At 48.7% G+C, this 17,096-nt stretch overlaps 1 protein-coding gene across 1 annotated transcript in view; it reads left to right on the plus strand.

Annotated features, from left to right (window-relative positions):
- cfi (complement factor I) overlaps window positions 1–17,096 on the plus strand; it is a 205,100-nt gene that overhangs the window by 107,394 nt on the left and 80,610 nt on the right. Inside the window, exons 5-6 of the mRNA XM_063046272.1 lie at window positions 13,870–14,072; window positions 15,263–15,379. Coding sequence (XP_062902342.1) covers window positions 13,870–14,072; window positions 15,263–15,379 — 320 coding nt within the window. The remainder of the gene's footprint in view (window positions 1–13,869; window positions 14,073–15,262; window positions 15,380–17,096) is intronic.

A 17,096-nucleotide genomic window follows, 5' to 3' on the forward strand; every position in this document is an offset into this window, starting at 1 on the left:
GGAGTTGTCACCCTCTTCCCATTGCCCTCCAACTCTCTTTGAGCGGAGTTTGCACCCTCTCTCTGATGCTCTTCAACACTCTCTGAGTGCAGTTTGCACCCTCTCCCCAATGCCCTCCAACACTCTCTGTGTGTTTTCACCCTCTCTCCGAGGCCCTCCAACAGTCCCTGAGTGGAGTTTGTACCCTCTCCCCAATTACCTTCAAAAGTCTCGGAGTAGAGTTCGTACCCTCTCCCCAAGGCCCTCCAACAATCCCTGAGTGGCGTTTGTACCTTCTCCCCAATGCCCTCCAGCGCTCTCTGTGTGGAATTTTCACCTTCTCTCCGATGCCCTCCAACACTCACTGAGTTGAGTTTGCACTGTCTCTTCGATGCCCACCAATACTCTCTGAGTGGAGTTTGCACCCTCTCCCCAATGCTCTCCAACACTCTCTCAGTGGAGTTTGCACCCTCTCCCCAATGCCCTCCAACACTCTCTTTGTGGAATTTGCACGCTCTCCCCAATGCCCTCCAACACTCGCTTTGTGGAGTTTTCACCCTCTCTCCGATGCCCTCCAACACTATCTGAGAGGGGTTGTCACCCTCTCCCCAATGCCCTCCAACATTCTCCCCGATGCCCTCCAGCACTCCTTGAGTGCAGTTTGTACCTTCTCCCCAATACCCTACAACACTCTCTGAGCGGAGTTTTCACCCTCTCTCTGATACTCTCCAATACTCTGTCAGTGGAGTTTGCACCCTCTCCGCAATGCCCTTCAACGCTCTCTGAGTGGAGTTTGCTCCTTCTCCCCGATGCCCTCCAGCACTCTCTGAGTGGAGTTTGCACCCTCTCCCCTATGCCCTGCAACCCTCTCTGGTGGAGATTTCACCTTCTCTGCGATGCCCTCCAACATGCTCTGAGTGGCGTTTCCAACCTATCCCCATAGCCCTCCAACAATCCCTTATGGAGTTTGTACCTTCTCCCCAATGCCCTCCAACACTCTCTGTGTGGAATTTTCACCCTCTCTCCGATGCCCTCCAACACTCACTGAGTTGAGTTTGCACCATCTCTCCGATGCCCGCCAATACTCTCTGAGTGGAGTTTGCACCCTCTCCCCAATGCTCTCCAAGACTCTCTCAATGGAGTTTGCACCCTCTCCCCAATGCCCTCCAGCACTCTCTTTGTGGAGTTTGCACGTTCTCCCCAATGCCCTCCAACACTCTCTTTGTGGAGTTTTCACCCTCTCTCCGATGCCCTCCAACACTCTCTGAGTAGAGTTGTCACCCTCTTCCCAATGCCCTCCAACACTCTCCGTGTCGAGTTTTCACCCTCTCTCTGATGCCCTCCAACACTCACTGAGTGGTGTTTGCACGCTCTCTCCGATGCTCTCCAACACTCTCGGAGTGGAGTTTGCACCCTCTCCCCAATGCCCTTCAAGACTCCCTCTGAGTGGAGTTTTTACCCTCTCCCCAGTGCCCGCCAACACTCCCTGAGTGGAGTCTCTACCTTCCGTAATGCCCTCCAACAAACACAAGTTGAGTTTATACTCTCTACCTAATGCACTCCAACACTCTGTGTTTCGAGTTTGCACCCTTTCACCAATATCCTGCAACACTGTCTGAGTGGAGTTTGCATCCTCTCCCCAAGCCATCCAACACTCTCTGAGAGGGGTTGTCACCCTCTCCCCAATGCCCTCCAACATTCTCCCCGATGCCCTCCAGCACTCCCTGAGTGCAGTTTGTACCTTCTCCCCAATACCCTACAACACTCTCTGAGCGGAGTTTGCACCCTCTCTCTGATGCTCTCCAATACTCTGTCAGTGGAGTTTGCACCCTCTCCGCAATGCCCTTCAACGCTCTCTGAGTGGAGTTTGTTCCTTCTCCCCGATGCCCTCCAGCACTCTCTGAGTGGAGTTTGCACCCTCTCCCCTATGCCCTGCAACCCTCTCTGGTGGAGTTTTCACCTTCTCTGCGATGCCCTCCAACACGCTCTGAGTGGCGTTTCCAACCTATCCCCATAGCCCTCCAACAATCCCTTATGGAGTTTGTATCTTCTCCCCAATGCCCTCCAACACTCTCTGTGTGGAATTTTCACCCTCTCTCCGATGCCCTCCAACACTCACTGAGTTGAGTTTGCACCGTCTCTCCGATGCCCGCCAATACTCTCTGAGTGGAGTTTGCACCCTCTCCCCAATGCTCTCCAACACTCTCTCAGTGGAGTTTGCACCCTCTCCCCAATGCCCTCCAACACTCTCTTTGTGGAGTTTGCACGCTCTCCCCAATGCCCTCCAACACTCTCTGAGTTGAGTTGTCACCCTCTTCCCAATGCCCTCCAACACTCTCCGTGTTGAGTTTTCACCCTCTCTCTGATGCCCTCCAACACTCACTGAGTGGAGTTTGCACCCTCTCCCCAATGCCCTTCAAGACTCTCTCTGAGTGGAGTTTTTACCCTCTCCCCAGTGCCCGCCAACACTCCCTGAGTGGAGTCTCTACCTTCCGTAATGCCCTCCAACAAACACAAGTTGAGTTTATACTCTCTACCTAATGCACTCCAACACTCTGTGTTTCGAGTTTGCACCCTTTCACCAATACCCTGCAACACTGTCTGAGTGGAGTTTGCATCCTCTCCCCAAGCCATCCAACACTCTCTGAGAGGGGTTGTCACCCTCTCCCCAATGCCCTCCAACATTCTCCCCGATGCCCTCCAGCACTCCCTGAGTGCAGTTTGTACCTTCTCCCCAATACCCTACAACACTCTCTGAGCGGAGTTTGCACCCTCTCTCTGATGCTCTCCAATACTCTGTCAGTGGAGTTTGAACCCTCTCCCCAATGCCCTTCAACGCTCTCTGAGTGGAGTTTGCTTCTTCTCCCCGATGCCCTCCAGCACTCTCTGAGTGGAGTTTGCACCCTCTCCCCTATGCCCGAAAAACTCACTGAGGGCAATTTGCACCCTCTCCCCAATACCCTCCAACACTCCCTAAGTGGAGTTTGTACCCTTTCCCCAAGGTCCTCCAACACTCTCTGAGTGGAGTTTGTACCTCTCCCCAAAGCCCTCCAACACACTCTGAGTGCAGTTTGCACCCTCTCCCCAATGCCCTCCAAGACTCGCTCTGAGTGGAGTTTTTACCCTCTCCCCAGTGCCCGCTGACACTCCCTGAGTGGAGTTTCTACCCTCCCTAATGCCCTCCAACACTCTCTGAGTCATGTTTATCCCCTCTACCCAATGCACTCCAACACTCTCTGTTTCAAGTTTGCACCCTTTCACCAATACCCTGCAACACTGTCTGAGTGGATTTTGTACCCTCTCCCAAGTGCCCTCCAACAGTCTTTGGAGTTGACACCCTCTCCCCAATGCCCTCCAACACTCTCTGTGTGGAGTTTTCACCCTCTCCCCGATGCCCTCCAGCACTCCCTGAGTGCAGTTTCTACCGTCTCCCCAATGCCCTCCAACACTCACTGAGTGCAGTTTGCACCCTCTCCCCAATACCCTCCAACACACTCTCTGAGTGGAGTTTGTTCCTTCTCCCCAATGCCCTCCAACACTCTCTGAGTGCAGTTTATAGCCTCTCCGGAATGCCCTCTAACACTCTCTCTAAATGGAGTTTGCACCCTCTCTCCGATCCCCTCCAACACTCCCTAAGTGGAGTTTGCACCCTCTCCCCAATTACCTTTAACAGTCTCTAATGCCCTCCAATACTCCCTGACTGCAGTTTGTACCCTCACCCCAATACCCTCGAACACGCTCTAAGTGGAGTTTGCACCCTCTCTCTGATGCCCTCCAACACTCACTGAGTGCAGTTTGCACCCTCTCCCCAATACCCTCCAACACACTCTCTGAGTGGAGTTTGTTCCTTCTCCCCAATGCCCTCCAACACTCTCTGAGTGCAGTTTATAGCCTCTCCGGAATGCCCTCTAACACTCTCTCTAAATGGAGTTTGTACCCTCTCCCAAATGCCCTCCAACACTGTCTGAGTGGAGTTTGCACCCTCTCCCCAGTGCCATCCAACAGTCTCTGAGAGGGGCTGTCACCCTCTCCCCAATGCCCTCCAACACTCTCTGAGCGGAGTTTGCACCTTCTCCCCGATGCCCTCCAGCACTCTCTGAGTGGAGTTTGCACCCTCTCTCTGATGCTCTCCAACACTCTCTCAGTGGAGTTTTCACCCTCTCCCCAATGCCCTTCAACACTCTCTGAGTGCAGTTTGCACCTTCTCCCCGATGCCCATAACACTCCCTGAGTGCAGTTTGTACCCTCTCCCTAATACCCTCCAACACTCCCTAAGTGGAGTTTGTACTCTCTACCCAATGTCCTCCTACACTGTCTGAGTGGCGTTTGCACACACTCCCCCATGCCCTCCAACATCCCTGAGTGGAGTTTGTACGTTCTCCCCAATGCCCTCCAACACTCTCTGAGTGCAGTTTGCACCCTCTCCCCAATACCCACCAACACTCCCTGAGTGGATTTTGTACCCTCTCTACAAAGCCCTCCAACACTCTCTGAGTCAAGGTTGTACCCTCTCTCCAATGCCCTCCAACAATCTCAGAATGGAGTTTGTACCCTCTCACCAATGCCCTCCAACACTCTCTGAGTGGAGTTTCTACCCTCTCCCCGAAGCCCTCCAACACTCTCTGGGTGGTGTTTGCACCCTATCCCCATAGCCCTCCAACAATCCCTGAGTGGAGTTTGTACCTTCTCCCCAATGCCCTCCAACGCTCTCTGAGTGGAGTTTTCACCCTCTCCCTAATACCCTCCAACACTCCCTGAGTGGAGTTTGTACCATCTCCCAGTTGCATACAACACTCTCTGAGTGAAGTTTGTACCCTCTCCCCAATCCCGCTAACACTTCCTGAGTGGTGTTTGTACCCTCTCCCCAATGCCCTTCAACAACCCCTGAGTGGAGTTTGTACTCTCTCCCCAAACCCTTCCAACACTCTCTGAGTCGAGTTTGAACCTTCTCCCCAATGCCCTGCAACCCTCTGTGTGTGGAGTTTTCAACCTCTCTCCAATGCCCTCCAACACTCTCTGAGTGGAGTTTGTACCTTCTCCCCAATGCCCTCCAACGCTCTCGGAGTGGAGTTTGCACCCTCTCCCCAATATCCTCCAACACTCTCTGAGTGGCGTTTGCAGCCACTCCCCCATGCCCTCCAACACTCACTGAGTGGAGTTTGTTCCGTCTCTCCAATGCCCTCTAACATTCTCAGAATGGAGTTTGTACACTCTCCCCAATGCCCTCCAACACTCTCTGTTTGGAGTTTGTACCCTCTCTCCAATACCCAGCTACACTCTCTGAGTGGAGTTTTAAAACATCTCCCCATTGCTCGCCAACACTCCCTGAGTGGAGTTTGTACCTTCTCCCCAATGCCCTTCAACACTCTCTGTGTGCATTTTGCACCCTCCCCCCAATGGACTCCAAGACTCCCTCCGAGTGGAGTTTTTACCCTCTCCGCAGTGCCCGCCAACACTCCCTGAGTGGAGTTTCTACCCTCCCCAGTGCCGTCCAACACTCTGAGTCGAGTTTATACCATCTACCCAAAGCACTACAACACTCACTGTTTCGAGTTTGCACTCTTTCACCAATACCCTGCAACACTGTCTGAGTGAATTTTGTACCCTCTCCCCGATGCCCTCCAACACTCTCTCTAAGTGGAGTTTGTACCCTCTCTCCAATGCCCTCCAACACTCTCTGAGTGGAGTTTGCACCCTCTCCCCAGTGCCATCCAACACTCCCTGAGAGGGGTTGTCACCCTCTCCCCAATGCCCTCCAACACTCTCTGTGTTGAGTTTTCACCCTCTCCCCGATGGCCTCCAACACTCTCTGAGAGGGGTTGTCACCCTCTCCCCAATGCCCTCCAACACTCTCTGTGTTGAGTTTTCACCCTCTCCCCGATGCCCTCCAACACTCTCTGAGTGGAGTTTGCACCCTCTCTCTGATGCTCTCCAACACTCTCTCAGTGGAGTTTTCACCCTCTCCCCAATGCCCTTCAACACTCTCTGAGTGGAGTTTGCACCTTCTCCCCGATGCCCATAACACTCCCTGAGTGCAGTTTGTACCCTCTCCCTAATACCCTCCAACACTCCCTAAGTGGAGTTTGTACTCTCTACCCAATGTCCTCCTACACTGTCTGAGTGGCGTTTGCACACACTCCCCCATGCCCTCCAACATCCCTGAGTGGAGTTTGTACGTTCTCCCCAATGCCCTCCAACACTCTCTGAGTGCAGTTTGCACCCTCTCCCCAATGCCCTCCAACACTCTCTGTGTCGAGTTTGAACCTTCTCCCCAATGCCCGCCAACACTCCCTGAGTGGATTTTGTACCCTCTCCACAAAGCCCTCCAACACTCCCTGAGTGGATTTTGTACCCTCTCCACAAAGCCCTCCAACACTCTCTGAGTCGAGGTTGTACCCTCTCTCCAATGCCCTCCAACACTCTGAGAATGGAGTTTGTACCCTCTCACCAATGCCCTCCAACACTCTCTGAGTGGAGTTTCTACCCTCTCCCCGAAGCCCTCCAACACTCTCTGGGTGGTGTTTGCACCCTATCCCCATAGCCCTCCAACAATCCCTGAGTGGAGTTTGTACCTTCTCCCCAATGCCCTCCAACGCTCTCTGAGTGGAGTTTTCACCCTCTCCCTAATACCCTCCAACACTCCCTGAGTGGAGTTTGTACCATCTCCCAGTTGCATACAACACTCTCTGAGTGAAGTTTGTACCCTCTCCCCAATCCCGCTAACACTTCCTGAGTGGTGTTTGTACCCTCTCCCCAATGCCCTTCAACAACCCCTGAGTGGAGTTTGTACCCTCTCCCCAATCCCGCTAACACTCTCTCTGAGTGAAGTGTGTACATTCTCCCCAGTGCCCTCCAACACCCTCTGAGTGGAGTTTTCACCCTCTCCCCAATGCCCTCCAACAGTCGCTGAGTCTAGTTTGTACCCTCTCCCCAATGCCCTCCAACACTCTCTGTGTGGAGTTTTTACCCTCTCTCCGATGCCCTCGAACAGTCACTGATTAGCGCTTGCACCCTCTCCCCAATGCCCTCCAACACTCTCTGTGTGGAGTTTTCACACTCTCTCCGATGCCCTCCAACGCTCACTGAGTGGAGTTTGTACCCTCTCTCCAATACACGGTATTGGGGGTAAGGTATTGATGTGGATAGAGAATTGGTTGGCAGGCAGGAAGCAAAGAGTGGGAATAAACGGGACCTTTTCAGAATGGCAGGCAGTGACTAGTGGGGTACCGCAAGGCTCAGTGCTGAAACCCCAGTTGTTTACAATATATATTAATGACTTGGATGAGGGAATTAAGTGCAGCATCTCCAAGTTTGCGGATGACACGAAGCTGGGCGGCAGTGTTAGCTGTGAGGAGGATGCTAAGAGGATGCAGGGTGACTTGGATAGGTTGGGTGAGTGGGCAAATTCATGGCAGATGCAATTTAATGTGGATAAATGTGCAGTTATCCACTTTGGTGGCAAAAATAGGAAAACAGATTATTATCTGAATGGTGGCCGATAAGGAAAAGGGGAGGTGCAACGAGACCTGGGTGTCATTATACACCAGTCATTGAAAGTGGGCATGCAGGTACAGCAGGCGATGAAAAAGGCGAATGGTATGCTGGCATTTATAGCGAGAGGATTCGAGTACAGGAGCAGGGAGGTACTACTGCAGTTGTACAAGGCCTTGGTGAGACCACACCTGGAGTATTGTGTGCAGTTTTGGTCCCCTAATCTGAGGAAAGACATCCCAGCCATAGAGGGAGTACAAAGAAGGTTCACCAGATTGATTCCTGGGATGGCAGGACTTTCATATGAAGAAAGACTGGATGAACTAGGCTTGTACTCGTTGGAATTTAGAAGATTGAGGGGGGATCTAATTGAAACGTATAAAATCCTAAAGGGATTGGACAGGCTAGATGCAGGAAGATTGTTCCCGATGTTGGGGAAGATCAGAACGAGGGGTCACAGTTTGAGGATAAAGGGGAAGCCTTTTAGGACCGAGATTAGGAAAAACTTCTTCACACAGAGAGTGGTGAATCTGTGGAATTCTCTGCCACAGGAAACAGTTGAGGCCAGTTCATTGGCTATATTTAAGAGGGAGTTAGATATGGCCCTTGTGGCTACGGGGATCAGGGGGTATGGAGGGAAGGCTGGTGCAGGGTTCTGAGTTGGATAATCAGCCATGATCATAATAAATGGCGGTGCAGGCTCGAAGGGCCGAATGGCCTACTCCTGCACCTATTTTCTATGTTTCTATGTCCTCCAGCACATTCTGAGTGGAATTTGCACCTTCTCCCCAATGCCATCCAACACTCTCTGAGTGGAGTTTGCACCCTCTCCCCAATGACCTCCAACACTCCCTGAGTGCATTTTGCACCCTCTCCCCCATACCCTCCAACACTTCCTGTGTGGAGTTTTCACCCTATCTCCGATGCCCTCCAACACTCTCTGAGTTGACTTTGTACTGTCTCTCCGATGCCCTCCAACACTTTCTGAGTGGAGTTTGCACCAGCACTCTGATGCCCTCCAACACTCTCTGAGTGGAGTTTGCACCCTCTCCCTAATGCCCTCCAACACTCTCTGAGTGGAGTTTGCAACTTCTCCCCAATGCCCTCCAACACTCTCTGAGTGGAGTGTGTACCTTCTCCCCAATGCCCTCCAACACCCTCTGAGTGGAGTTTTCACCCTCTTCCCAATGCCCACCAACACTTCCTTAGTGGAGTTTTCACCCTCTCCCCAATACCCTCCAACACTCCGAGTGGAGTTTTCACCCTCTCTCCGATGCCCTCCAACACTCTCTGAGTGGTTTTCACCCTCTCCCCAATACCCTCCAACACTCCGAGTGGAGTTTTCACCCTCTCTCCGATGCCCTCCAACACTCTCTGAGCGGTTTTCACCCTCTCCCCAATGCCCTCCAACACTTTCTGAGTGGAGTTTGCACCAGCACTCTGATGCCCTCCAACACTCTCTGAGTGGAGTTTGCACCCTCTCCCTAATGCCCTCCAACACTCTCTGAGTGGAGTTTGCAACTTCTCCCCAATGCCCTCCAACACCCTCTGAGTGGAGTTTTCACCCTCTTCCCAATGCCCACCAACACTTCCTTAGTGGAGTTTTCACCCTCTCCCCAATACCCTCCAACACTCCGAGTGGAGTTTTCACCCTCTCTCCGATGCCCTCCAACACTCTCTGAGTGGTTTTCACCCTCTCCCCAATACCCTCCAACACTCCGAGTGGAGTTTTCACCCTCTCTCCGATGCCCTCCAACACTCTCTGAGCGGTTTTCACCCTCTCCCCAATGCCCTCCAACACTCTCTGAGTAGCGTTTGCGCCTTCTCCTCAATGCCCTCCAACACTCTCTGAGTGCAGTTTCTACCCTCTCCTGAATGCCCTCCAATAATCTTTGAGTGGAGTTTTCACCCTCTCTCCGATGCCCTCCAACACTCTCTGAGTGGAGTTTTCACCCTCTCCCCGATACCCTCCAATACCCTCTGAGTGAAGTTTGTGCCATCTCCTCAATGCCCTCCAACACTCTGAGTGGAGTTTGTACCCTCTACCTAATGCCCTAATCAACACTCTCTGAGTGGCGTTTGCACCTTCTCCTCAATGCCCTCCAACTCTCTCTGAGTGCAGTTTCTACCATCTCCCCAATGCCCTCCAATAATCTCTGAGTGGAGTTTTCACCCTCTGTCTGATGCCCTCCAACACTGTGAGTGGAGTTTGCACCCTCTCTCTGATGCCCTCCAAAATTCTCTGAATGGGGTTTTTTACCTTTTCCCCAGTGCCCTCGAACACTCTCTGAGTGGAGTTTGCACCCTCTCTCCGATGCCCTCCAACAGTCGCCGAGTGGAGTTTGCACACTCTCCCCAATGCTCTCTGAGTGGTGTTTTCACCCTCTCCCCAATGCCCTCCAACACTCTCTGAGTGGAGTTTGCGCCCTCTCCCCAGTGGCCTCCAACGCTCTCTGAGTGGAGTTTGTACCCTCTCTCCAATGCCCTTCAACACGCTCTGAGTGGCATTTGCACCCTCTCCCCAATGTCCTCCAACACTCTCTGAGTGGAGTTTGTACCTTCTCCCCATGTCCCTCCAACACTCTCTGAGTGGAGTTTGTACCCTCTCCTGAATGCCCTCCAATACTCCCTGAGTCGAGTTTGTACCCTTTCTCCAATAACCTCCAACACTCTCTGAGTGGAGTTTTCACCCTCTCCCCGATACCCTCCAATACCCTCTGAGTGAAGTTTGTGCCATCTCCTCAATGCCCTCCAACACTCTGAGTGGAGTTTGTACCCTCTACCTAATGCCCTAATCAACACTCTCTGAGTGGCGTTTGCACCTTCTCCTCAATGCCCTCCAACTCTCTCTGAGTGCAGTTTCTACCATCTCCCCAATGCCCTCCAATAATCTCTGAGTGGAGTTTTCACCCTCTGTCTGATGCCCTCCAACACTGTGAGTGGAGTTTGCACCCTCTCTCTGATGCCCTCCAAAATTCTCTGAATGGGGTTTTTTACCTTTCCCCAGTGCCCTCGAACACTCTCTGAGTGGAGTTTGTACCTTCTCCCCATGTCCCTCCAACACTCTCTGAGTGGAGTTTGTACCCTCTCCTGAATGCCCTCCAATACTCCCTGAGTCGAGTTTGTACCCTTTCTCCAATAACCTCCAACATTCTCTGAGTGGAGTTTGTACCTTCTGCCCAATGGCTTTCAAAACTGTTTCAGTAGAAATTTCACATTCTCCCTGTAGACCTCCAGCAGCGACTGAGTGGAGTTTGCATAGTCTCCCAGATGACGATAAGATTATAAAACATAGGAGCAGAAATAGGCCATTCAGCCCATCGAGAGTGCTCTGCCATTCTATCATGATTGATGCCAGATCCCACTCAAACCCTTGCACCTGTCTTCTCACCATATCCTTTGATGCCTTGAGTGATCGAGTAATGATTACCTTCCTCCTTAAATGTACCCACAGACTTGGTCTCCACTGCATTCTGTGACAGAGTATTCGACAGATTCAGTAATCTCTGGCTAAAAAATTCCTCCTTACCTCTTTTCTAAAAGGTCACCCCTCAATTTTAAGGCTGTGCCCTCTAGATCTGGATACTCCAACTTAGGAAACATCATCTCCACGTCCACCCTATCTAATCCTTTCAACATTCGGTAGGTTTTGATGAGATCCCCCCACCCCACCCCCGCATTCTTCTACATTCCAGTGAGTACAAGCCCAAAGCTGCCAAATGCTCTTCAAACAAGAGAAAATCAGGAGATCCTGTAAATCCGAGCAACACAAACAAAATGCTGGAGGAACTCAGCAGGCCAGGCAGCATCTATTGATAAGAGTACAGTCCTCCCACCTTTTAAATCTACTCGTCATAGAACCATAGAACACTACAGCACAGAAAACAGGCCGTTTGGCCCTCCTAGTCTGTGCCAAAACATTATTCCGCTATTCGTCAGCTTTTTTTCTCCAGTCCTGCCGAAGGGTTTCTGCACAAAACATCGACTGTACTTTTTTCCATAGATGCTGCCTGAAATGTTTCTCATATGTTAACCCTTTCATCCCCGGAATCATCCTTGTGAATCTCCTCTAGACTCTCTCCAAAGACAACAGATCCTTTCTGAGATATGGGGCCCAAAACTGCTGACAGTACTCCAAATGTGGCCTGACTAGTGTCTTATAAAGTCAGCATTATTTCCTTGCTTTTATAATTGACTGCCTTTGAAATAAATGCCAACATTGTATTTGCCTTCTTTACCACAGACTCAACCTGTAAATTAACCTTCTGGAAGTGTTACACGAGAACTCCTAAGCCCCTTTGCACCTCTGATGTTTGAACCTTCTCCCCATTTAGATAATAGTGCACACTATTGTTCCTTTTACCAAAATACATACCATATATTTTCCAACATTATATTCCTTCTGCCACTTTTTTGCCCACTCTTCCAATTTGTCTAAGATCTGCTGTATTGGCATTGCCTCCTCAACACTACCTACCCCTCCACCTATCTTTATATCATCCACAAACTTTGCCACATAGCCATCAATTCTATTATCTAAGTCACTGACAAACAATGTGAAAAGTAGCGGACCCAATACTGACCCCTGAGGAACACGATTAGTTACCAGCAGCCGACCAGAAAAGGCCCTTTTATTCCCACTCACTGCCTCCTGCCTGTCAGCCATTCCTGTATCCATGCCAGTACTTTTCCTGTAACGCCATAGGAACTTATCTTGTTAAGCAGCCTCATGTGTGGCACCTTATCAAAAGCCTTCTGAAAATCCAAGTAAATGACGTCCGCTGCCTCTCCTCTGGTTATTTCCTTGAAATACTCTAAGAGATTCATAAGGCAAGATTTCCCTTTACAGAAACCATGCTGACTTTGACTTATTTTATCATTAGTCTCCAAGTATCTTGAAACTTCGTCCTTAATAATAGACTCCAACACTTTCCCAACCACTGAAGTTAGGCTAACTGGCCTATAGTTTCCTTTCTTTTGCCTTCCTCCCTTCTTAAAGATTGGAGTGACATTTGTAATCTTCCAGTCCTCTGGAACCATGCCAGAATCAAGTGATTCTTGAAAGATCATAACCAATGCATCTGTTATCTCTTCAGCAACCTCTCTCACGACTCTGGGATGTAGTCCATCTGGTCCAGGTCACTTATACACCTTAAGACTTTTTTAGTTTGCCTAGCACTTTTTCCTTTGTAATAGCAATGGCACTCATTCCTGCTCCCTGACACTCACAAACCTCTGGCACACTGCTATTGTCCTCCACAGTTAAGACAGATGTAATGTACCCGTTAAGTTCATCTGCCATTTCTTTGTTCCCCATTACTACCTCACCGGCATCATTTTCCAGTGGTCCAATATCAACTCTCACCTCCCTTTAACTCTTTATATAACCGAAAATACTTTCAGTATCCTGCTTTATATTATTGGCTAGTTTGCCCCCACATTTCATCTTTTCCCTTCTTAAGCTTTTCTAGTTGCTTTTTGTTGGATTTTAAAAGCTTGCATTAACTTCCCACTCACTTTTGCTACCTTATAAGCCCTTCCCTTGGTTTTTATGAAGTCCTGAACTCTTCCCTTGCCAGTCACAGTTGTCTACCCTAGCCATTTGAGAACTTCTTCTGTGGGACATATCTATCCTGCACCTTGTGAACTATTCCAAGATACTTCAGCCACCTCTGTTCTGCTGTCATACCCACCAGTATCCTCTTCCAATCCACCTGGGCAAGCTCCTCTCTCATGCCTCTGTAATTTCCTTTATCCCATTGTGATACTGATACATGTGAGTTATACTTCTCCCTCTCAGATTGTAGTATGAATTGCAGACACTGTACCAATTGATCTGCAACACTGCCTGAGTGCACTTTGCACATTTTTCCCAAAGAGCTCCAGTGCTTTTTGAAAGGAGATTGCACATTCTCCCTGATGACCTTCAATGTTGTCTGAGTGGAGTTTTCACATTCCCCTGATGACCTTGAACATTATCTGAATAGAATTTACACACCCTCCCCAATTACCTCCAACACTGTCTCAGTGCAGTTTGCACACTCTCCCCAAAGATCTCCAACGCTGTCTGAGTAGAGTTTAAATATTTTCTTTGATGATATGCACGTTCCACATTCTCCCCAATGATCTCCAACTCTGACTGAGTGGAGTTTGCACATTCTCCCTGTGATCAATGCATTTTCTCCATGTTCACCAGGTTGCTCCCACATCTGAGGTTGTTATGTTTATTGACCACTGTAAATTGCCTCTAGTGTGTAAGTGCACACTAGAATTGCGGCCGAGTGATGGGTATACGAGAAAATAGAAGATGATCAGTGTAAACAAATATGCAATGGTTAGCACAGACTCAGTGGGCAAAAATTCTGTGCCCCTGTTATTAAAGTCTTACTCATTTTGCAGGGGAGCAAAGAATCTCTTAAAAAATAGGGAAGTTTGGCACAAATGGAAGAACAGCACAATGGTCATCTGGTCTAATAGGACACGCTGCAGAGGCTTTGAGACAAGCCTATCAGAATGTTTCCAACTGACGGACATTGGAAGACCACAGGATGGCTGCGAGGGAATGCATATTGCCGCAGTTCAATGTTACAATCATCCTCCAGGTTTTTGATTGTTTTTCATTATATGCCATTGATTAGAGAGCTTTGTGCCACTGTGCTTGAATTGCCAAGGAGACCATTAGGAAACTCTCAAGTCGAGATGCTTTCTTGCTTATCTTTCAAAGGTTTCAAAGGTACATTTAATGTCAGAGAAATGTGTACAGTATACATCCTGAAGTGCTTTTTCTTCGCAAACATCCACGGAAAACAGAGGAGTGCCCCCAAATAATGAATGACAGTTAAATGCTAGAACCCCAAAGTCCCCCCAGCTCCCCTCCCTCCTACGTGTAAATGGCAGCAAGCAATGATGCCCCCTTCCCCCACCGGCAAAAAAAAAGCATCAGCACTCAAGTGTGAGTAAAGCAACAGCAAAGACACAGACTTGTAGTAGTTCAAAGACTACATTGTTCACCTGGCATTCGACATACCTCAGGCTCTCCCTCTCCCTAATAAGGGAGAAAGAGGTGTCTCTGTTTCACCGTGAGAAGGGAGACATAACAAACAACTTGCTGGTTTATGATAAAAGTCCATTGCATCGCTTTTTCCGAGCTCTGTGCCCAAAGATCTCGGGTCTCTGGGCACACAGCCGTAGATCTTCCATCTCCCACGACACACTGATCTCCTGTCTGGATACCGACCTTCAATCCGCCCATTTCCAGAGCCACGAGATCTTGGCCCTCCGAAGGCGAGCTAAGCTCTTAGGCTGAGCCCTTGGCATGCCGAATAACGGCCAGTCGTGAAACCCCGAGAGTAGGTCCCATTCCTGCAAAGAACCGTAGTCAGCATGTAACTCCAGGTCAGGGTCTTCAAAAGAACCCTGAAAGGAAAAAATAGAGATATTAAAGATGGAAATAGAGCTGTTTCCGAAGATGCAAGCAAAGGAGTCGCCGCTTCCTCAGAAGATTCAAAGAAAAGAGGAAAATCAGAGAATATTTGTGGTGGATTTGTGATTCCCAGACAGTGCTCAGTTATACACAGAAGGCAATGTCATCAATGAAACTGAATGAGTTATGCCAGGTTACAATGATCCAATCAAGCTATAAGTATAATTTGAACTTCACTCGGAATTTACCTGTGACAGTCATTCACCAGTTCCCAGTCTGGCAACTGAGATATTGAATTATGCTGTCACTACTTGTAATATGACTTAATATATTGCTTTTGCTAAAATTGTTCCTTTCTTTTGTTACCAGATAAGAATTGCAATAATAATGAATTTAAATGTGTAAATGGCAAATGTATCCCACTGATGGAAGTTTGCAATGGCATTGATGACTGTGCTGACTTAAGTGATGAGCTGTGCTGTACAGGTATAAGTACACAACCTTGATCTCTTCTACTCATGTCACTGGGGTTTTGATATTAGCTAATGTTCTGTAAATTCATATATGTTATACTCTTTTATATACATTATACTCTCAGCCATTTAGCATTCACAGGGAACGGGAGGTACTGGTTCAATCGTATGCTATTTACATGAGAATTAATCAAAAATAATTACTGTACATCATACGTTAATTTTCTATGCATAAATCTTGAACCAACCTCATGCATTATATGTCATATCCTCACCCACTAAAAAGCAGTGTTTTAAACTGCAAATCTATATTCCAAGGATGTGACTGACTTCCAAATGATTGATTGTTCTCACCACCGCGTGTGATTGCCAAATCCTTAAAGAGATGCTCCTTCTAATCAGCCTGCAACTGCACTGCCATTATAAATAAACTAATACTGTGTTCTCACATATATTTTCAGTAATGCTTAAAATATAGTGCGCTGCTCGGGCTTGTTTCTATGAAATAAATATTGTTACTGGTTGCACAAGAATTCCAGATGTATGATACTGGATAAACAAGCTTTATTTGATTTTATATTGCCCCTATGATATACAAGAAGTTCATCCCATTGAATCCATGGCAACACACCAAGCAATCCTATTCCTTCAATTAATGTTTCTTACTTTCTGCACAGTTCATATCAACTCTCCCCAACACACCAGGAGCAATATATTCAGAAAGTCAGAATGCATGGGATCCAGGGAATTTTGGCCAGGTGGATTCAGAATTCGCTTGCCTGCAGAAAGCAAAGGGCCGTGGTGGAGGGAGTACATTCGGATTGGAGGGTTGTGACTAGTGGTGTCCCACAAGGATCGGTTCTGGGACATCTACTTTTCGTGATTTTTATTAACGACCTAGATGTAGGGGTAGAAGGGTGGGTTGGCAAGTTTGCAGATGACACAAAGGTTGGTGGTGTTGTGGATAGTGTAGAGGATTGTCAAAGATTGCAGAGAGACATTGATAGGATGCAGAAGTGGGCTAAGAAATGGCAGATGGAGTTCAACCCGGAGAAGTGTGAGATGGTACACTTTGGAAGGACAAACTCCAAGGCAGGGTCCAAAGTAAATGGCAGGATACTTGGTAGTGTGGAGAAGCAGAGGAATCTGGGGGTACATGTCCCTGAAAGTTGCCTCACAGGTAGATAGGGTAGTTAAGAAAGCTTATGGGGTGTTAGCCTTCATAAGTCGAGGGATAGAGTTTAAAAGTCGCGAGATAATGATGCAGCACTATAAAACTCTGGTTAGGCTGCACTTGGAGTACTGTGTCCAGTTCTGGTCGCTTCACTATAGGAAGGATGTAGAAGCATTGGAAAGGGTACAGAGGAGATTTACCAGGATGCTGCCTGGTTTAGAGAGTATGCATTATGATCAGAGATTAAGGGAGCTAGGGCTTTACTCTCTGGAGAGAAGGAGAATGAGAGGAGACATGATAGAGGTATACAAGATATTAAGAGGAATAGATAGAGTGGATAGCCAGCGCCTCTTCCCCAAGGCACCACTGCTCAGTACAAGAGGACATGGCTTTAAGGTAAGGGGTGGGAAGTTCAAGGGGAATATTAAAGGAAGGTTTTTTATTCAGAGAGTGGATGGTGTGTGGAATGCACTACCTGAGTCAGTGGTGGAGGCAGATACAGTAGTTAAGTTTAAGAGACTACTAGACAGCTATACGGATGAATTTAAGGTGGGGA

Source organism: Mobula hypostoma, chromosome 4 (assembly GCF_963921235.1).
Source record: "Mobula hypostoma chromosome 4, sMobHyp1.1, whole genome shotgun sequence".
Lineage (NCBI taxonomy): Eukaryota > Metazoa > Chordata > Chondrichthyes > Myliobatiformes > Myliobatidae > Mobula > Mobula hypostoma.